The sequence below is a fragment of the Carassius gibelio genome, chromosome B6 (genome assembly GCF_023724105.1).
Source record: "Carassius gibelio isolate Cgi1373 ecotype wild population from Czech Republic chromosome B6, carGib1.2-hapl.c, whole genome shotgun sequence".
NCBI classification, from domain to species: domain Eukaryota; kingdom Metazoa; phylum Chordata; class Actinopteri; order Cypriniformes; family Cyprinidae; genus Carassius; species Carassius gibelio.
The window spans coordinates 22,755,749-22,777,578 of NC_068401.1; the positions used below are offsets into that span (position 1 = coordinate 22,755,749).

Sequence of the window (21,830 nt, forward strand, 5' to 3'; positions counted from 1 at the left end):
ATTACATCCAAAATAAAAGTTTTTGTTTACATAATATGTGTGTGTGCTGTGTATATTATATTATATATATATATATATATATATATTACTCTGTAAAATTTTAAATTTGGATTTATATGTGGAATAACTGGAGCACCTTTTATGAAGCCTGTTAAAAGGTATTCATAATTCTCTCTCATAATACACGTTGTACTGCATTGAATCCGGAGATTATGGACACATCTTTACTATAATGACTGTACAGTTAAGACTATAATGTAAGTTCATATTTAAATATAATTTTTTTAATCTATTCCTCGAAGGTAAATAACAGGTAACGTATTGTAAACAGTTAACCTATAATATGGTTAATTAAAAATACTTTGTATTTTATAGTAGTCTGGCTTTATGGAACCTATTGCCCATTATTTCCCTGTTGCTCTGCTGTTTAACAGAACTTGCCTTTTCGTGATGTCTTAAATTACATAGCCTAATAAGTTTTATAGCGTTTAAACTGAATAAATACTAACACACATCAGTTCAATATGACACATGCTTTTACATGGAAGCAGTTTAGCTCCGTGGCTCCGCTGAGTTTCCGAGGGAAGGCGTTGCTGCTCGCGCGGGAGCTTCAGCACGCACTGACACGAACAGCGGTGCGACACTGGCGCGGAGCGACGCGGGACTCCGGGGAACCGTCGCTCACTACTGCAACAAGGTTTCCATCCGACGCTGTGAAAACAATCCGAAGTGTGTAGTTTGGTAGAGGACCGATGACCCACTCCGTGGTGTTGTTTACTGTAGTGACTGGGAATGCTTCGCTGCATCTTGTTGTGAAGGACAGGTCCCAACTGAGGACTTCCTCGCAGGACTGCTTACAGTTTTGTCTATAGACATGTAATCATAGAATTCAGCTTTTAAACACAAGCAAGGTGCGATGGCCTCTTCGGCTCAGCCCGAGACACGCAAGTTCACGCGCGGTCTGAGTAAGCCGGGCACCGCCGCTGAGTTACGGCAGAGCGTCTCCGAGGTGGTGCGCACTTCTGTACTGGTGGTGAGTGAAGTTCAACCTTAAAGTCTGCGTTTGATACAAATCAACTTTATTGTGTTAGTGCCTTTCTGTTAACAACCTTTGTCATTTATTCACGTAATGACCTAAATATGAAATATGGGACAGGGCTATTAACGGGTTCAGATAGGGGTAACTAAAAGGTAAAGACAGAGCATCAGAAAAATGTCAGTGAGGGCTTAGAAGTGTTTTAAAGCTCATAAATTGAGCACCTGCCACCTGTCACGTCATCATCATCTTTTTCGGCCATACCTCTTTGAAAATAATAGTTTTGCGTCAGTGTCTTGACATTTCATTGGGACTGTATTGGACTGGGAAAAAATGGAAATTAAGGAAAAATTCCTTTTGGAAGGATTCTGCTGTGCTTTAAGCTGAAATGATTATAGCAGCCTTACTTGACAAGATGACATGTCACCTGCATTACTTCATCTCAGAACAGGAGAAGGAGTCTCGGGAGTGCTGTCTCTTTATCTATTACCTGTTATGCAAAAAAGGAGAGTTCCATCTGGAACTAATAGCCTACGAGCTGTCTGATTCCACCAGAATTCAGATGTTGCCTTACTGAAGTAAAACTTGAATACACATGAAAGCGCCAAACTGAAGTTTTGCCATCCTCATTTTGTGCAAAACACTCTTTTGTGCCAGGAACACCATTTAAAGATCAAGGAATTTCATGCACTTAAATGAATAGTTAACCCCAAAATTCTGAAAGTTGTTTAATACTTTCCCACATACCATTGCAAACCTATTACGATGTGGAGCACAATGTCAATGGTCTTCATCCATACAATTAAAGCTGAATGAAAAAGCTTTTAAAAGTATAAATATAACCATATTCACTACTTTTCAGATCTTTTTTTTTTTTTTAGCAAGGATGCGTCAAATAAAAAAAAAAATGTAATTTTTGACTATATAAAGACATAGCTCATGCATTGTATCGACTACTTTTATAATCTACTTTTTGTGCTTTTATGGTAGTTTTTGTCAATTTTAGACCTTGACAGCCCTGTCCATATTGATTCTTCAGGATATCTTTGCCTGTGTTCCTCAGTAGACGTCATACAGGTTTGGAATGGCATGAGGATGAGTAAACTATGACAAAATCTTTTTTAAGATGATTTATTGCTTTAAAGTGATGCTGAATTGTTTTAGTTTTAGTGATTGTTCTTGGCCTCTTAATTCACGTTCATACTCTAAAATGTTTTGTTGTAAAATCATTTATAAAAATTTAGAGGTTACATGCTTAATCTGTCACCATTATGATTATTAGCAAGCTACAAAACCCAAGGATTACATAAGAGCAACTCTTCCTTCATTTAGTGAACTCCCAAGTACTTTAAAATGCTGTTATAACTACTTCCGCAGTACATACTCTCTGTGTAGCCCTGTCCTGCTACTGGAAGGCTCAGTGGCAGTTCCCTAGATTTGTGGGTCGACCCACAAGGTTTTGAATCAGACCAGTGTTTTTCTGTCCAGCTAGTGTTGCCATGGTTACTTATGGTTCAGCGATTAGACTTTGGATTTAGCCTTTTGACATCAATTAAGTTTGGCTTTGTGACTTAGTGCTGTACATTTTAATGACATCTTTTATTATCATCCATGTCGAAAGACAGAAAATAAACAGATGGTTTATAAACTGTATGACACACACACACACACACACACACACACACACACACTGTTTCTTAAGTGTGTTTGTGGTAATGGCTGGTAAGCAGGAATGCTGGGGTCCGCTAATGGAACTTTGGGTCAATGGCTCCTAATTTGTTTTCACATATTTTAGTTCTCAATAAGAGGAACGTACTTTATGGCCTATTTTTCTCTTTCTGGTGTCTCTGTGATCATTTTTCCCTGCTTTCTTGTTCAAGTGAAAACCCATCTGATCATTATTCTTAATATGTCACTCAAACAAGTTTAGAGGGGATGGAGATCAGGCCGTAAAATTAAATCCAAAGGATTTGTCTCCTCTGATGTTCCCAGGTCACTTGATCAAACAGATCTGCACAGAAGGGGCCTGGAAGGGTCTTAATTTGAACCTCCAAAGAGCACATTTTTGTGCAGGCACAAATGCTTAGCTATAATAATTTTCATGGATCAGTGGCATGATTCTCATTTTGTTTTTCTTAATCCAAGTTACTCAAAAATACATAAACATATGTTGCAATGGCTAATTCATCTCTTCTATGTTTTGTCTTTGTCTTTATTCAAATTCATTTTTTGGGAGAGTGAAGTGAAAAATGTCAGGGGGATACAACCCTCCTGATATAATAATGAAGGAAAAAGCCTAATTAAAGAATTTAATTACTAAAAAAATAAAAATAAATAAAAAGTTTGTTTTTTTATTTATTATTATTATTATTATTTTTAAATAAGTCTCTTATGCTCAACAGGGCTGCAGTTAACTTATTAAAAATACAGTACAAACAGTAATATTATTATTAAATAACTGTTGTCTTTTTGAAATATTTTAAAATGTAATTTATTCCTGAATTTTCAGCATCATTACACCAGTCTTCAGGGTCACATGATCCTTCAGAAATCATTCTGATTTGCTGTTCAATAAAAATTGTTTTTATCAGTTTTGAAAACAATTGTGCTGCTTAATGTTTTTTTTTTTTTTTTTTTTTTTTTGAAAACTGTGATACAGATTTTTTTCAGGATTCCTTGGTTTATAAGATTTTTTGTAATAATGTAAATGTCTTCACTGTCTGTTTGGATCAATTTATTGCATCCCTGCTAAAAAAAAGTATCAGTTTCTTTTTAAAAATCATACTGAGACCAAACTTTTGAATGCTATAGTGTAGTTTGACTTAATAATTTACTTGTTATTTCTCAGGAGAAAGAAATATAAAACTGCTCTACTGCTTATTAATATTTAAAAAAAACGTTTATCCCTAAATATGATTTTTCCTTATCTTTATTGTGGACACTTAATATGACAGAGACGATCCTGCAAACACATGCTTAAACTATAGATTCGTTTAAAAGCTTCAGAGACTGAGTTCTCACAAGCTCGTATATATACACGTATTTAAGCTGCTTGTCATAAAAAGCCTGACATTTCCAATCACAGGATAAATTTTGTGACTAATTGCTCCTTTTTTTCTGTGTACATTTACATTTGATTAACGCTGTGGTTGAAGATAGATTGTGTGACCAATTGCTCCTTATTTTCTTAGTTTCCTGTGTCTGTTGTGAGATCAGCTAAATGAGGATAGGTGGCCAGGGGCATGAATGTGCATTTGGATCAATATGAGGGTTACATTTCAATTACTGGCCTACGTCCTCCCCAACACATGCATCAGTAAGCTAGTGCAGTTCATTCAAAGTGGCAGTCACACAGCTGTCCATGTCTGTTTCTTTCATAACGTTTGTGTGTGTGCATCTGTGTTCTGTAACAAATATCAAAGGCCCTGCCCGTGGTGTCTGTTACCGTCCCAGATGGACTACTACTGGCCCTGCTTGTGGACAGCATACGTTAGATTGAACTCTCACTATTACAGATCAAGTTACTGAATAATCATTGACATTGGAGGAAATTGTAATATAATTGTCACCAAAAGCAATGTATCATATTTTGTATTTTATTTATAATCTGTACTGTAGTCCATGTAATACAGTGTGAACTGTTACAGCGTTAAAGAAGTTTGTAATACTTTTCGCTTGATCTTTCATTGAGAATACTAATTCTAAATGTGTGTAAAATGTAGTTGCCTGGCCTCATTAGTGCGTGTGTGTGTGTGTGTGTGTAGGGAGCAGGTGAGGCCTGCTGACTGCATATCCACTACCATTTATTATGGATGAAAGCAGCTTGGGTGTCTGTTCTATTTTTAAATGCTCTTTGTCCTGTGGGCTTGTTAAAGGACACTGAGAATCCAGTGATCATGTGATCTATATTGCCGGGATGGTATGAATGCTGAGCTGAAAGTCACAGAATGCTGAGTGATGAGAGGGTTGATGACATCTTTAATCACTTACTGTCCTGGAATGCAATAAGTTTATGAAAAAATAGCATATGTGATAACATAACAGAATATGTGCTTTAGAAATAAACAGCCAATATGATAATATCAAGGCATGCTATTTAGCAACTAGTTAATAGTGAGAATTGGTCTCTATACTAAAGTGTAAAAATGTTTATTGTTATCATTTGCTTACCATCATGTCATTCCGAACTCATGTTTTCTCTTTCTTACATGAAACACTAAGGAAGACTTTTTTACTGTTGACAAAGAACACAATAACAGTAAATGAAAATGGATGCACTCAAACTGCAGTAATTGCAAAGAGGCAACATCAAAGTATCATTGTTTAAGTCACTTACCATAGTCACTTTGTGGAAGGAACACACCAATATTTAAGTCATTAAGTTAAATGAAAATCAGCCATTGTTTTCAGATTTGATTTGAGATCAGTGATGCTGAACACTGTTGTTGAGTTATTATCAAATAACATTTCACAATCCAAATTTTAACAGCATCAGGGTAAAAATCAAGATATTGTGGCCATAATTTTTTTTGTTCTAGTTTTAATCAATTGTAGTGATTTAATTAACTGCTTCAATTATTTTTTGGGTTCACCTAAAATTGCAAAAGGAAAGTGGATTGTAATTTGGAAATGTTTATTCAGGATAGTTTTTTTTTTATTCGTAAAATCTTTGCTGCAAGACATCTTATACTCTATGGTTTCTGACGCCCCTGATGGTTCTGCTGAGGTGTGCGGCTGTCTTAACTTAGTTTACAGCAGGAAACAGGCTACAGCAAACGTCAGAGAGCAGCTCATCAGAGAGAACATCATTGCCTCCCTCTCATTAAATCCTGCTACTGCTGTAAACAGCAGGTCAAGCTTATTCTGTGTAATTGGTCCACCAAGAAATTGATGGTGTTTAGTTTGACTGCATTAGTGTGCTTGTGTTAAAATGTCTGGGTACACTGTGCTCTTAAAAGGCAAAAGGATGCAGTTTTTGTAAAAAACGAATAATGCTTAGTTTCCTGAACTTGCATTAAATCATAAAATGCTATTGTTTTAAATGCTGACAAACTTATATTGCTTCCTCTGTAAAGACGCATAGTTATTGTCATAGAGCTTGACTGTTTCCATGGCAATGTTCCCATCATTTTACAGCTGCCACCAATTACATCATTAACAACTGAAGAAGAAAGCTCTGGAAAATGGCTCTTCCAGACACTTCGTCTAATGATTTTCCCTTCTTTGCATGAACTTGTGATGTCTCAGTGTATAGTGCTGTGCTTTGGTGAAATTATTGAGACCTTTTTTTTTTTTTTTTTGTGAGACTCACAGATCCACACTCACCACACCACTGGAAAATCTATCAAGCCTGTTTTTTTATTGTGGAAATTTGTCTGACGTCCATGCTGAAAGTGAGGGAATGGAACTACTACTGAAAGATTGAATTCTCCATTTTTAGGAACTTCTCTCTTTTTCTCTCCCACTCATACACATATGTATTCTTACTTAACGGGATAGTTAACATAAAAATTAAGATTCAGTTATTATATAAATCACCTTCATGTCACCTTTTTTTCTTCTGTGGAAAATATATATTTTTTGTGTGTGTATCTTTACTAATTTCTTTTTTGTAGTGACATTTAATATTGACAGTGGTAGCTAAGAACCAAACATTAAAAAAAAAAATATTTTCTTAATAATAAGTAACACTAAATGGATTTGGACCAACGTGTGTCACAGGCTCACAGCTAATGCAAACAGTCTTTAATAAATCAGATCAGATGGAGGAAGGAGCCAAGGAGGAGACAGGAAGGACTCAGAGGAGGCAGGTGGGGCCCAGGCCACAGCCATAATGGTGGCCCACGGTGGAGCCAACAGAAGGAGGAGCCATGGGATCCGAAAGGCCGTGATGGAGCAGAGTGACAGAGGACCAAGGTGGAGCCAGAGGGAAGAAGGAGCCTGAACAAAGCCAGAGGGATGGAGGGACGAGGTGTAGCTGGAGGAGTGGAGTCCCGAGGTGGCGGATGGTCGACGACAGACCAAATCAGAGCCAGAGGGACAATGGAGTCCGATGGAGCTAGCTGACTGATAGCCCATGGTGAAGAGGAGTGAGCTAGGAGACATGGTGGAGCCGCTGGCTTAAAGGGCAGAGGCGGATTCCAGTACTCGTATGATGGAGGCAGAGACTGAATTCAATTCAATTTTATTTATATAGCGCTTTTTATGATACAAATCATTGCAAAGCAATTTTACAGAAAATTTATTTTTCTTTATTATTTAGTAGTAGCTTATCAGTGGAGACTCAGTTTATGTATATATGGCAGAAACAAATGGACAAATAAAGTAAAGACGTAATCAAACAGATGCCAAAAAATATTAACAGCAATTGTTATGATGTAATCAAAATTATAACAAAATTTGGTAGCTCTGATTATAAGATGCATTATTTGAATGCTTGGTTCAAATAACCAGATATGTGTCTTTAATATAGATTTAAACAGAGAGAATGTGTCTGAACCCACGAACGTTATCAGAAAGGCTATTCCAGAGTTTGGGAGCCAAATGAGAAAAAGCTTTACCACCTTTTGTGGACTTTGATATTTTCTTGACCTGGTAAGGACTTTAGCTGCTGCATTTTAGAAAATTGTTTATCCCCTAGCAGTGCATTACAATAGTCCAGTCTAGAGGTCATGAATGTATGAATTAGCTTTTCTGCATCAGAAACAGGTAATGTTTCGTAGCTTGGCAATGTTTCGAAGATGGAAAAATGCTGTTTTTGTAACTTGGGAAGTATGATGATGATGATGGGAAGTTGCCGTCTAAAATAACACCCAGCTTTTTTACTGTAGAGGAAGTAACAGTACATCCGACTAGTTGCAAATTTTAATCTACAAGATTGTGTGTACTGTTTTTTGGTCCAATAAGTTATATTTCTGTTTTATCCAAATTTAATAGGAAATTTTTTTTAACACACTCTGTTAGCTTAGATAATTTGGAAGTTTCATCTGGTCTCGATGAGATATATAGCGGAGTATCATCAGCATAACAGTGGAAACATTTTCTAATAAAATTGCCAAGGGACAACATGTATAATGAAAATAATAGGCGACCTAGGACATATTCTTGTGGCACTCCATATTTTACTGCTGATAAATGAGATGACTCCCCATTTAAATAAACAAAGTTGTAGCAATCAGACAGGTAGGATCTAAACCATCTTAGAGCCTACCTTGAATACCTGTTTAGTTTTGTAATCAATCTACAAGTATGTCATGATCTATGGTATCAAATGCGGCACTAAGATAAAGTAAAACTAGCAATGAGATGCAGCCTTAGTCTGACACAAGAAGCAAGTAATTTGTAATTTTAACAAGTGCAGTCGATGTGCTATGGTGGGGCCTGAAACCTGACTGAAAATCTTCATACAGTTTTTTTTTTTTTTTTTTTTTTTTTTTGCAGGAAGGAGCACAATTGAGCAGACACAACTTTTAAAAAAATGTTTGACAAATTGAATATTTGAAATGGGTCTGTAATTTGCTAGTTCACTAGGATCTAGTTGTGGTTTTTTAATAAGAGGCTTAATAACTGCCAACTTGAATGGTTTTGGGACGTGACCTAAAGATAACGATGAGTTAATAATATTGAGAAGTGGTTCTTTCTCTTCAGGTAACAACTCTTTCAGTAATGGGTACATGATCTAATAAACATGTTGTTTGTTTTAGATGCAGTGATAAGTTTATTTAGCTCTTCCTGTCCTATAGTTGTAAAGCACTGCAGTTTATCTTTGGGTGCGATGGATGAAACTGAAGTATTAGACGCTGTAGAATCTTCATTTTCTTCATCATCTATTTTATCAGTGAAGAAATTCATAAAGTCATTACTATTAAACAGTGAGGGAATATTTAGACTGGGTGGCATCTGGTTATTTGTTAATTTAGCTAAATAAAAACCTTGGATTGTTTTGGTTATTTTCTATGGGTTTGTGGATATGCTTGTTCCTTGCAGTGTTAATTTCGTTGACGAAGACTATGACGAAAAATATTCGTCAACTAACCTTTTTCACGGACGAAAACTAAATAAAAAGTCAGATATGATGACGAAAAACGTGACGAAATATAACTGACACTTTGGTCAACGAATAAAAATGAGACGAAAATATATGGGCGGGACGAATGGAGAAGAGATCCAATCAGAGCGAATCTTTGAGGTAGGTTGATCTATGCAGAAGCAGCCGAGCCATTATAAAAAGCCGCGGCAAATGCAAGCGCCACAGCTAAACAAACGCAGCAGCAGTTACACAGAAAAGAGAACAAAGATGAGTTTGCAGAAATTCGCACAGTTTCGAGGACGTTTTCATAACAGTTAAGTTGTTTACACAGGGAACTACACTGCGACCTTTTGAAATGCCATTGCGACCCAAATTTTTATGGGGTCGTAAATGTATCACTGATTATTTTTGTACCTACTTATGTGTAATGCTATGTTTTAATATGAGCATTTATTAAAACAGAAATGTGTAAGAATACGTTTTATAACGTGCTCCAAGCATTCAACACATCAAGTTGGCTTCAGCCCCGCGCTTCGGGAAAGTTGAACTGAGCAGCTGGTTACTCGCGCAACACTGAACCGAGTTCTCCTTCAGGACGTTTGCGTCCTCCTGCACCTGAACGAACAAATACAAATCGCATTTTAAATAAACATAAGAAAAAGAGCGAAAAGTGAAAGAGCTCAATTCAGCAGCGCGGTGTTCAGGGAGCAAGCAGAGACGCGTCTCAAAGTCTTCTTGCTTTTGTACCGACAACAAATACATACTAAATATGTCGAAATACCCGTCTTGGAAAGTGTGTTCGAAAAGGTCTGTAGTTGTGTCTTCAGTGAAAGTAAAGAGTTGGAAAGAAATCGGATGTGTATCTTTATAATGGATGCATTTGTCTCTTAAAGTGACCGCGCCTAATTTACTAGCTCTGCTGTCAGTGTCTTTAATGTATGAAAATGAAAGTAAATCACTCACTGCTCTTGATTAAATTACTTTGTTGTTTTAACAAGAATTTATCCAAAGTCAATCCAAAAATCAGATAGAATAGATTATATTGTTTTACTAGTGACTAAAAAATACAAAAAAAAAAAAAAAAAATTATTAGGGACCTGAGCATGTTTTGCTTAAGTGTTTCTTTCTTTAATTGCTAATACAACCTTTTCACACCACAGACTGAACCAAATTAAGCATTGCATCAGAAATTATCAAGATGAATTTGTTGTTCTGACACAGTTTAACCCTGAGTTATTGTCATATTTTATTACCAATTCTAAACTACAGCAGATAAACTGTGATATTGTAAGAAACGTTGAAGGTGTCTGAATACATTTTGGTTTGATTGTGTATTTTATTTTACAGTGAAGACTATGCAGTGCTATTTTAAATGAACAAAAACAAACTTAAAAAATTTAAACTTTGTGTAAATATCACAAATAAAGAAATAGAATGAACATACAATACAAATATAATATAGGTGGTTGTCTATTTCAATAATACTGTACTTCATCTTGAAAGAATGTCATATGCATTGCATATCATTCAGGACGAATGCATATCTTTTTCAGAGAGCATGTATATTTTTCATTGAGAGCAGGCCTTATGTTTATTTTATAAATACCATTCCATAACAGACTGATGGAAACATTTAGTCAAGTCAACTAAGTTGACTTTGTTCTACTAAAAAAAAAAACTAGACTAAGACTAAAAGACTTAAGACTAGACTAAGACTAAAACTCTTATGATATTTAGTCGACTAAAACTAGACTAAGACTAAAACATTTCAGATGACTAAAATGTGACTAAAACTAAATGGTGTGTTATTCAAAAGACTAAGACTAAGACTAAATCCGAATTTGCTGTCAAAATTAACACTGGTTCCTTGCATTTTTTAGAGCCTGTCTATAGCTGGACATACTGTTTTTCAGCACTATTCTAAAAACCTCTGAGTTTTCTCCATTTGTGCTCAAGTCTATGTGTTTCTTTCTTGAGAGTGAGTATTACTGTTGTACCATAGCACAGTACATTTTTGTCTAATTTTTTTCAATTTGATGGGGGCAACAGCTACTAAAGTATTAGAGGAGATAGTGCCCATGTTGCTAGTCATTTCGTCTAGTTCATATGTGTTTATGGCATAGGGTACACAGAGCAGTTGAGATAAATCAGGCAGGTTATTTGTGAATCTGTCTTTGGTGGATTGAACGATAGTTCTGGCCAGATGATAATGCAGAGCCATATATTTAATAATAGTAATACGCAGCATGCACAATGCATGGAAAGGGCCAGTAACATCATCATTTTGAGATATTATATCTATATCAGTAAGATCGAGTCCATGCAATATAATTAAGTCTAGCATATGATTAAAATGATGAGTGGGCCCGGTGATATTTTGCTTGACTCCAAAAGAGTTTATTAGGTCAGTAAACACAAGTCTTAATGCATAATTTGTATTATCAACATGAATGTTGAAATCTCCAACAATTACTGCTTTTTATAAATGGTAACCAAAAGGTCTGAAAGGGAGATATGCAAATTCTTGAAGGAATTCTGTATACGGCCCTGTTGGTGTATACACAGTAGCCTGAGCAAGAGATACAATAGATTTATTTTGCATATCAGACAGTATAACATTAAGCAGAAGTATTTCAAATGAGTTAAACCTGTATCCTGTTTTCTGGGTAATATTGAGAAAATCATTATAAATTGTTGCAACACCTCAGTCCCAACAAGTCTGATTGGGGCTCATGTTTATAACAGTTATTTGGTGGAGTAGACTAATTTAGACCAATATAATAATTTGGTTTTAGCCAGGTTTCAGTCAAGCATCAAATCTATTATCTGTGGTCATTTCATTTAATCATTTCACACAATAACTGCTTTGGGTGTGAGTGATCTAATGTTTATGAGCCCAAACTAAGGCAGTCATGATATTAGATTTTTCATATCACAATTATTGTGGCCTTAAGAATTTACCATATTAATATATCGGGATACATATAGAAACCTTGGGGGGAGGGGGGAGATATCAGTCAAATGTTTACTGATTTTTTTTTGAACATGAGGATACTGATAAACTCAGGGCACAAGACTCTGGCTTTCTCCATCTTTGCAGCATATGAAATTAAACAAGAGAGAAAATACTGTCAAGTTCAACAGTATGATGAATATTAATGGTAACACTTTACAATAAGATAGATGTAATTTGGTTACATGAATGTATTAACTATCACTAATGAAAAATACATTACACAATTTATTAATCTTTCTAGTCATCCGGGGCCTGGCTTGCATCCTCAGCGTCAGATGCACCCAGGGTCCGTGGTGTCCCGGTGCTGGAGTGAAGGACATCTGGAAAGATCGTGTCCTGGGTGCACCTGGCCTATGCAGAGAAACACACAGAGCAGAGGTGGTGAGACTGTTAGCAGCGAACTGTATACTTACCCTGTGAGCATCAGCCCTGGAGGTTTCCAGTGCGGCTCTCCGCTCTCTCAGCTGGTCCAGTGAAAGGTGAGGAGTGCCAGTGAAAGGTGAACGACCTTTGTGGTCGTTTCAGGGCAAGCAGACAGTCCAGGGCAGGCAGTTCCAGGCAGGAAGAGCATTCAGACGGAGGCGGGAGAAGAGGGGGCATGTCTGCATATACAGTATCCATATTTGATTTCACTGAGCTTGGCTCACCCTTGGCCATGGTGCAGTGGGTAGAGCTTCCCTCCGCTCTCTCGCTGTCCATGGTGCTCTCTCCTGTGGTGAGCAATGTAGCCAGCTCTCACACTTGGTCTGACATCACAACCTCTGACTCCGTGGTGATCCTCAGCTCTGTTGCTCTCTCTGGCAATAGACTCTATCAACGGTGGGTTCAGGCTCTTGTTCCACACAGTGGGTTGATGGTGGGCTGGGTTCTGGGACAAGCAGCATTTGCAATCGGGGCCGGACACTCTCCAGAGGTCTCAGGGAGGTCAATGGGGTGGTGGCAGTTAGCCCCGATCTTAAACAGTGACTTCAGCATCTCGTCATCAAACGCGGTAGTGATGGCGAAATGGATGAATTCCCTCTTTGCGAAATCCTCGATATTCTGGCTACTCCGAGCCAGAGCATTGAATCTTGCGGTGCGCTCCATCAGAACAAAAACAAAGAGAAAAACTTTCAAAAATCGCGTATCGCTTATCGTAACTTTTGGGTCTGTCAATAACAGATCAATAACAGCATTTATACTTACTAACTGATATTTGAAGTACAAAGATGACTGCACTGACACAATAATTAAAAAATATATACTTTCATGTCCTTCATGTCCCAAAAAATTAAAAATCTTTCTCTCACTTCCACCTGCAGGGTGACATCCTGTTCCAACCTTAATTAGATGTGATTAATTAGCATAATATATTTTTGGTGATATGAGTTGGAGGAATCTACATAAGATAATTCCGGGACGCATTCTGGGTCTGTTTCACTCGGTTATGATTGGATTTTTGATAAACATGATGGTTAGGTTTGGACTTTTTTCATAGACATGGGCTATGTTTAAGTTAAGGTTAAACTTTAAAATGTTAAAAGGATACCAGTTCATTTTAATTTCTTGACATGCATGCTGCTGCAGCTGCCATTACATAATACTCATGATAGGGACATGGCATCAAATGCCCCATCAATTATTTTCTACTCTATGAAGTTCATTTTCTTTATTTGTATTGTACATGAAATCCAGCATGAACTTCTCTTTACACACAATCTGCTCGAGCAAAACAAAACATGTAGAAAAAAAAAACTATTATTAAATCCCACAACTTTAAACATTGTCATACTTTTTGGTGCAGCAGAGTTAGCTGTGGATTTTAGTGTGAGGTGTCATATTGAAGTTTTTCATACTGTTGTGTGTTCTCCTCTCACTCAGCCTTTTGAGAGAAGAAAAAACCTAGTTACAAAAAGCCAGTTGACTCAGGCAGGCCTAAGTGAGAAACCAGGCTGCTGAGAAGGGGATTTCATCTGATACCCTGTGAGGTTTGAAACATTCTGTCAGATGAGAACAGCTCTGTCTCTGGTTTGCATGGACACAAGCACTGCACGTAAGCGGTCAATTGAGCTGTCATTTGTGGTGAGAGCTGTTTTTCTTTTTGTTCCTTGATTTGGACGTTTTGATGATGATATTTACCATAAACGTTGTATCTTTAGTTACCTCAACAGCTGTTAAAGGAACACTCCACCCAAAAATGAATCTTTTACTCATCCTCATGCCATCCCAGAAGTACAGTATGTAAATGTTTTTGTACATATTTCTCATTGCACTGTGCATGATTCACTGGGACAGTATTCCAAATAAGAAAAGTCTGCCTTCATAATATTTTTTGGCTGATGCACTAAATCCCTCTTACATTTTAAACCCTTCCCTGCATCCTGGCTCCATGTTTTATGTAATGCCCACTTTCTGCAATGAAGGAAATCCACTTACATTTTTCTTTTTAAATATCTAGATTCACTTGGAAATATGATTGTGGGTTATAAGAACATATAAGAAATAGCGCAGCAGTCGTTAAATGTGTGTTTAAACTGGGCAAGTACTGCATCTTAGGAATGGTAAAATTCAATTTCATACCATGTGTATTGTACATGAGGATAACTGTGACTGATAAAGATTCCATGTTTGCTGAGGAGAGATGGTCTGCAACCCTCCTCCTCTAATGGATCATCCCTGTGTCAGTGCTTGCCTGTTGTGAAAAGGATTTCCCATGATTAAAGGAGTAGATTATCTCTCGAACTGGCGCCCTATATTTGTACAGTGTACACGGGTGTAAGATTAAGCAAACCAGTTAGTGGGTCAGACTGGGCTCACTGACTGACTGATTCTGGCTCTCTTACATGGTCATCTCTCATTTTATTCATTTATCGTTAACTTTTCATTCAACATTAGCTCTATGACATCCATTTTATAGTGCAATGTTTTCTCATTTTCCATCTGATTCTGAAACCTTTATTTTAGAGGAAAAGAATAGGGTCAATAGGTCAAATAAAAGAGACACAACAAGATGGAAGCAGAGATAAGTTTATAAGACACAGCAAGAGGGAAGCAGAGATAAGTTTATAAGTATGGTTATCTTGAGGCTTTTGTGTACTGTCTTCAACGGTGTGTGTACACAATATTAAAAAATACGTGTAGAATGTAGTCACACAAGTAGAATTAGTTTCTGGAGTGTGCACCAGTGGACACTTTGCAAAGAGACATAATTATCAAAGTTAGAAGGTGGCTCCTTGTGGTTAAATTGCTTTTGTTTAATAACATTGTGTAGTTTTGTTGTCACAAATTATGTAAGTAGAAGAAGATTTTTTTAATTTTTAATTATCAACCTCTAGGTTTCTGTTTTGTTTTAAAGGGTTAGTTTATAAAATTTTCAAATTTTCACTTACTCCAGAGGCATCCTAGGTGTATATGACTTTCTTCTTTCAGACAAATCCAGTTGGAGTTGTTTTAAAAATGTTCCTGGCTATTCCAAGCTATATAATTGCAGTCAGCGAGTGTTGCAGTGCTTCAGTCCAAAAGAAGTGAAATAAAAAGTGCCTATCCATAAAAATAAAAAAGTGTCTCACATGGCTCTGAAGGGGTGAACAAAGTCCTCCTGTAGCTAATCAATGTGTTTTTATAAGAAAAATATCCATATTCAAAACATAATAATCACTTTAGCTTACACTCACTGTTGTAAATGGAAGTAACGCTGGTGTCAGGCGAGAAGAGAGAGGACTCAAACGCAGAGGATAAGTGAAACAGTTTATTTGTACAACCGTGAATCCAAAAATAATCCAATGTGTGAAGACACACATATGAACAAAAACCCAAGTGAAACAACTCCAGAGCCTTACAGTCACCTGCAGACACAAGCTGTGGAGACCACCACTGGTGCAATGTCCAACGGGACGTGGAAAAAACAGGACAGAGGATCTCTGGCACATGGCCAACGTAAGACTCCTCATCTAAACGTCCTGAGCAACACAGTAGAAAACAGATAAGGAAACAGACACACAGTACTGTTACAAAGTCAACATGAAATCTACTGACAACAAGGGACAGAAACAGCAGGGAATATAAGGGAAAATGGGAACAAGCGACAGGTGAGAGCAATCAGCTCGTGATCTTCACACACCAGCGCCGATGTATCGGGTGGATGTTCTTAAACTGGGGGGTTAAATTGAGTCAAACCGACACCGGACTGAGCACCTTAGAGATGGCAAAAGGTCCAATAAATTCGGGTCCCAGTTTACTTGAGGGGAGTCTGAGAGGAATGTCCTTGGAGGACAACCAGACCTTCTGAACGCACACATAAAGTGGGGGCTTAGCACGGTGACAAGCCACTGACGCGTTGTTCCTGTCACCAGACCGAGTGAGGGCTTCTCTGGCAACCCTCCACATACGGAGGCATCTCTGAATAAACGAGTGCGCGGATGGAACAACGGCATCAGATTCTTGGGAGGGGAATAAGGGTGGCTGGTGGCCTAAACAGCACTGGAAGCAAGACAAACCCGTAGATGAGACCAGGAGGGAATTATGAGCATACTCCACCATAGTTAATCTGGAACTCCAAGATGACGGTTCTGCGGACGCCACACAACGGGAGGGGTATAAAATGTGCGGCCTTCAAGAACCTGTCCACCACATTAAGGACTACCGTGTTGCCGCTAGACGGAGGTAGGCCTGTGACGAAATCTATAGCTATGTGTGTCCAGGGTCTCGAAGGGACAGGCAGCGGCTGGAGTAACCCTGCTGGGGGTCCATTGGAACCCTTCCCCGCAGCACAAACAGGACATGCCGACACGAACTGACGAGCGTCCCGTGCCATGGAAGGCCACCAGAAGCGTTGCTTGATTCAACTACAGGTACGAGTCGCTCCTGGGTGGCAAGCTAGTACAAACGAGTGACCCCACTGTAGGACGTTAGTTCAGACCGATTCTGGCATGAACAACAGGCTCTCCGGGCAACCCATGGGATCTGTTATGTTGCGCAGAGCTGAGCGGACTCTGGACTCCAACCCCCAGGTGACCATTGCTACTACCCGATCGGGGGGCAGAATGGTCACCGGAAGGATGGATCATGGTTCAGCCTCAAAGATCCGCGAAAAAGCGTCAGGCTAACCATTCTTGGACCCCGGACGGTAGGAGATGTTAAAATTGAACCAACCGAAGAATAGTGCCCAGCCAGCCTGTCGGGAATTCAGTCGTATAGCAGTGCGAATATATTCTAGTTCTTATGATCGGTCCAAACTAAAAAAGGTACCTCCGCCCCCTGTAACCAGTGATGCCACTCCTCCAGCGCTAACTTAACAGCCAGTAACTCCCTATTCCCGATGTTGTAATTCCGTTCTGAGGGGGTTAAACAATGAGAAAAAAATGCACAGGGATGAACTCTGTAATCCGAAGGTGACCTCTGAGACAAAATTGCCCCTGCTCCCACCTCTGACGCATCCACCTCCACAACCAACTGACGAGACGGATCGGGAGTTACAAGAATGAGAGCCGAAATAAAGCGACTCTTTAAATTAGAAAATGCATCCTGAGCCTGCGGCAACCAACAGAAACGTCTACGAGTGGAGGTGAGATCCTTCAGAGGAGAGGCAACCTGGCTTAAATTTCGAATGAACATCTTGTAAAAATAGGCAAACTGCAGAAATCGCTGGACCGCTCTACGACTATCTGGGGTGGGCCAATCAGCAACTGCTTTTACCTCAGCAGGGTCCATTCGGATTCCTTCAGGTGAAAGAATAAATCCCAGGAATGGAACCGACTGTGCGTGAAACTCGCACTTCTCCACCTTGGCGAATAAACGATTCTCAAGCAGCTGCTGGAGTACTCCCCTGACGTGTTGGCCAAATACTCAAAGTGCCCCATGGGGGTGTTAAAGGCGGTCTTCCATTCATCCCCCTCCCTAATCCGAACTAGGTGATAAGCATTGCGAAGGTCCAACTTCGTAAGGATGGTCGCCCCCTGCAAGAGCACAAAGGCTGATGACATCAACGGCTAAGGATAACGATTCTTGACTGTGATGTCATTCAAGCCCCAATAATCTATACAGGGACGGAGCGATATATCCTTCTTCCCCACGAAGCAGAACCCTGCCCCAGCTGGAGAGGAAGAGGGCTGGATGATGCCAGCTGCCTGAGAATCATTGATGTACTTCTCCATGGCCTCCTGATTTGCAGTCAGCCAACCCGTGAAGAAAGTGATCCCACTGCACTTTAGCATTCCAACCGCTTGACACGGCGAGAGTGCGGAACTCGATGGAGTAATCCGACACTGACCAACCTCCCTGTTGCAGCAAAGATAACGCCCGCGCCGCCTCTGTCCTCCTAGACTAAGGCTCCTCCGAAAACTCCTTAAAGGAGTTGCAACACTGATGTTCATTGTCCCACATGGCCGTTCCCCATTCTCTCGCTCGTCCGATTAAAAGCGTGATGGTGAATGCCACTCTAGATCGCTCCGTGGGAAAACAGGAGGGCTGGAGTGAAAAAGTCAGTGAACATTGTGACAGAAATGAACGGCATGAGTTGGGCTCACCGGAGTAAGGAGCAGGTGGATTGAGACGAGGTTCTGCATGATGGGAAGCCACTGCCTCTGGTTTGGATGGAGGTTGGACAACAGGAGTCGCGGGAGGAATAATCTGAAGCCGATCAAGCTGTTCATTGAGCTGGGTCAGTTGCAGTAACAGCTTCGAAAATGTGTGACGTGAAGCGGTGATCTTCTCCTGCTGTCTACCCATCAGCCTGCCTTGCTGTCTGAGGATACGGAGGGCATTGATCTCCTATGAGTCCATAATGGTCAGTAGATTCTGTCAGGCTAGAAGAGAGAGGACTCAAACGCATAGGATAAGTGAAACATTTGATTTGTAATCCAATGTGTGAAGACACACACACAAACAAAAACCCAAGTGTAACAACTCCAGAGCTGTCCGTACATTCACCAGTCACCACTGGTGCAATGCCCAACGGGACGTGGAAAAAATTAGACAGAGGATCTCGGGCACGCCACCAAGATAAGGCTCCTCGTCTAGACGTCCTGAGGAACACAGTGGAAAACAGGTAAGGAAACAGACACACAGTACTGTCACAAAGTCAACATGAAATCTACAGACAACAAGTGACAGACACAGCAGGGAATATAAGGGAAAATGGGAACAAGCGACAGGTGAGAAACATCAGCTCGTGATGTATCAGCGCTGATTGCCCAGTTCACGAGCTGCAGACAATGACAGGACACAGACAACAGGGAAGCACCCTGAACCGTGACACTCTGGGAGAATGACTTATGAGGTCGGCTTTATGCCTGCGCCTCTCAAAAGGGATGCATGCAGAAAAGCATTGGCCAGATCAAAACAAAACAACAGTCTCTAACTAGAAGTAAAAAATGAGGATTTGTAAAGAAGAATGTCAGAGGATTCTGATAAGTAATTATAAACTGTTTAATTTAACCAATTTAGGCCTTGCTTTTATTTCAATTCTTTTGGACTGAAGCACTGCAACACTCACTGACCTCAATGATATAGCATGGGATAGCCAGGATTTTTTTTAAATACAACTCCAACTGGTTTCATCTGAAAGAAGAAAGTCATAACTAAGATGCCTCTTGGGTGAGTAAAACACAGCCTAATTTTCATTTTCAACCCTTTAAGTTTTGAAAGCAGGACTTTTATTTGAAAAGAGATGAGAAATGGTACACCAGAGCAGAGACATCCATTTGCTCCTTCATTTGAAGCTCCATTCCATCATCCCTTTCTAAGTTAGTTAAAGGTTTCGACTTTAACAATAATAGATACATCTCTATAATAGTCCTATAGTCAGCATTTATGAAAATGAAACTAGTTTTTGAATGTCTAATACAAATTAATTCTACAAACCATGGCAAGTTCAGCCAGTAGATCTAAATTGTACACAGCATTAGTCTGTAAAAAATAAATAAATAAAATAATGAAAATGACAAATTCCTTCCATACCCTCATATTAACTGTTTGTCAACGGTCACTCAGGCTGGAAGGAACGAGGAGACGCTGGAGAATACGTTGAAAGAGTTTTATTCAGGAAACAAGGAGACAAACACTGGAACATCGGGGATAACATTTAAGATCTTTAACATTTAACCTTTAAGACATAGACATTCAACAGCAGATTAGGGAGAACAGAAAGGGCTAGAACTAAATAGGGCAGAGATTGATAACGAGACCCAAATGGAGATGAATTCACATGACAAGGACGGGCACAGGAAGGACCAATCAAGGTTAACAAACATGTGAAAGTGTGCCTCGGTCCAGGGTATATGCCCCCCCGCCCCCCCAAAAATTGGGGAAATCTAGGTACTTTGATGGGCACTGTGGGGCTGGAGCCGACACTAGGCTTAATTGGGGATCAGGAGCCCTCCCAGGGCTCAACGGGGAATCAGGAGCCCTCCCCGGGCTCAACAGGGAATCAGGAGCCCTCCCCGGGCTCAACGGGAAATCAGGAGCCCTCGCCGGGCTTAACTGGGGATCAGGAGCCCAATAGTTAGTATCTCATAAAGAACAAGGTTTAAAGGACAATGCCAACTTGGTGGATGTAGTGTGTCCTTACATACTAATATCTTACACACCTGTACAAAGACAGGTTTAAGTACCATGAAAAAAGTATTAATATTAATTTTAACTATTTCTAACCTAAAAGTCTCACCCCAGCATGTATTAATTTTAATTTTTATGTTAAAGGTCTATTTGTACAAGAGAAAAACATTATATCCCTGTCACATAATTACAGTATATCTGTGCTGAGCAATGCTTGTTTACGACTGATTGCTCTTTAGAGCTTTTAAAGCCTTTGACAGAATTAATCACAAATTCAATTTGTCGTCTGACACGTTAATGATATGTCATTACTTTTCCTCTTACATTATGAAAATAATCTCAAATGCAAGATTAACATGCAGTTCACTCATGTTTATCTAATTCACTGACAAAATCAGACTATGATTTATTGTTTTGTGGGGGAAAATATCAGTTTTTTTTTTCAATAACCACACCAGTTCTTGGGAACTGTCTGATTGTTTCTGTATGCATCCATTAAATTTGAATACATATCAGTCATTTTACATAAAGAACAAGCTGAGATTTCCATTTTGCTTTTTTCCTTTGTTACTCTAATGCATGCACTTGTATTTGCATATATGTGAGAGAGTAGACTGAAATCTGAGTGTAGTTTTCATTAGACAATGCCTGCAGCTTTTGTATTTATGACTAAAGTTTGAATGTAAAATCAAACTTCTTGCCACATCAATACTTCACTACTGTATATGCACACAGAAATTAATGTGTTGATTGATTAAGATTTTATGTTGTGTTTTTCAAACCATCCATTTGAAGTTTTGAGGGTTAGACAGATATGTGAAAAACATATTTTGCTAATGTTTGCGGTTCATCACATAATATATTATTAATTGGTTTAAGCGCCATGGAATGTTTTAGAAATGCAACCAAGGGGACAAAAGAGCCACAAGATTTTGGAAATATTTAAGTGCCAAATAATTTCTGCAATATAATGACCTTTGAATAGCCAAATTGAAACTTGTTTCTTTATGAACCACCCATGGAATAATTTGGTTTTCATCACACAGTGAATAATCATGATTAATAAATCTGAGCTGGAAAATTAGAAGTCCGATCTTCATTCTTTCTCCTGTCCAGTCCACATTCTACACAGTGAAAGTTCAGAGAGGGCCTGGTCTCTGCGTGCTACATTTCCACATGAAGAACAATGCTAACACTGTCCTGTGTTCTGATTAGCA

At 39.0% G+C, this 21,830-nt stretch overlaps 1 protein-coding gene across 4 annotated transcripts in view; it reads left to right on the top strand.

Annotated features, from left to right (window-relative positions):
* Positions 1 to 591: 591 nt before the first annotated feature.
* Positions 592 to 21,830, top strand: part of LOC127959233 (dedicator of cytokinesis protein 9) — an 82,234-nt gene continuing 60,995 nt past the window's right edge. For 3 of the 4 annotated variants that reach the window (XM_052558285.1, XM_052558287.1, XM_052558289.1), the window contains exon 1: positions 594 to 1,033. In XM_052558285.1, coding sequence (XP_052414245.1) covers positions 917 to 1,033 — 117 coding nt within the window. In that variant the 5' untranslated portion in view covers positions 594 to 916. Of the gene's footprint in view, positions 1,034 to 21,830 lie in introns of all 4 variants that reach the window. The other variant, XM_052558290.1, reaches the window with a different exon arrangement.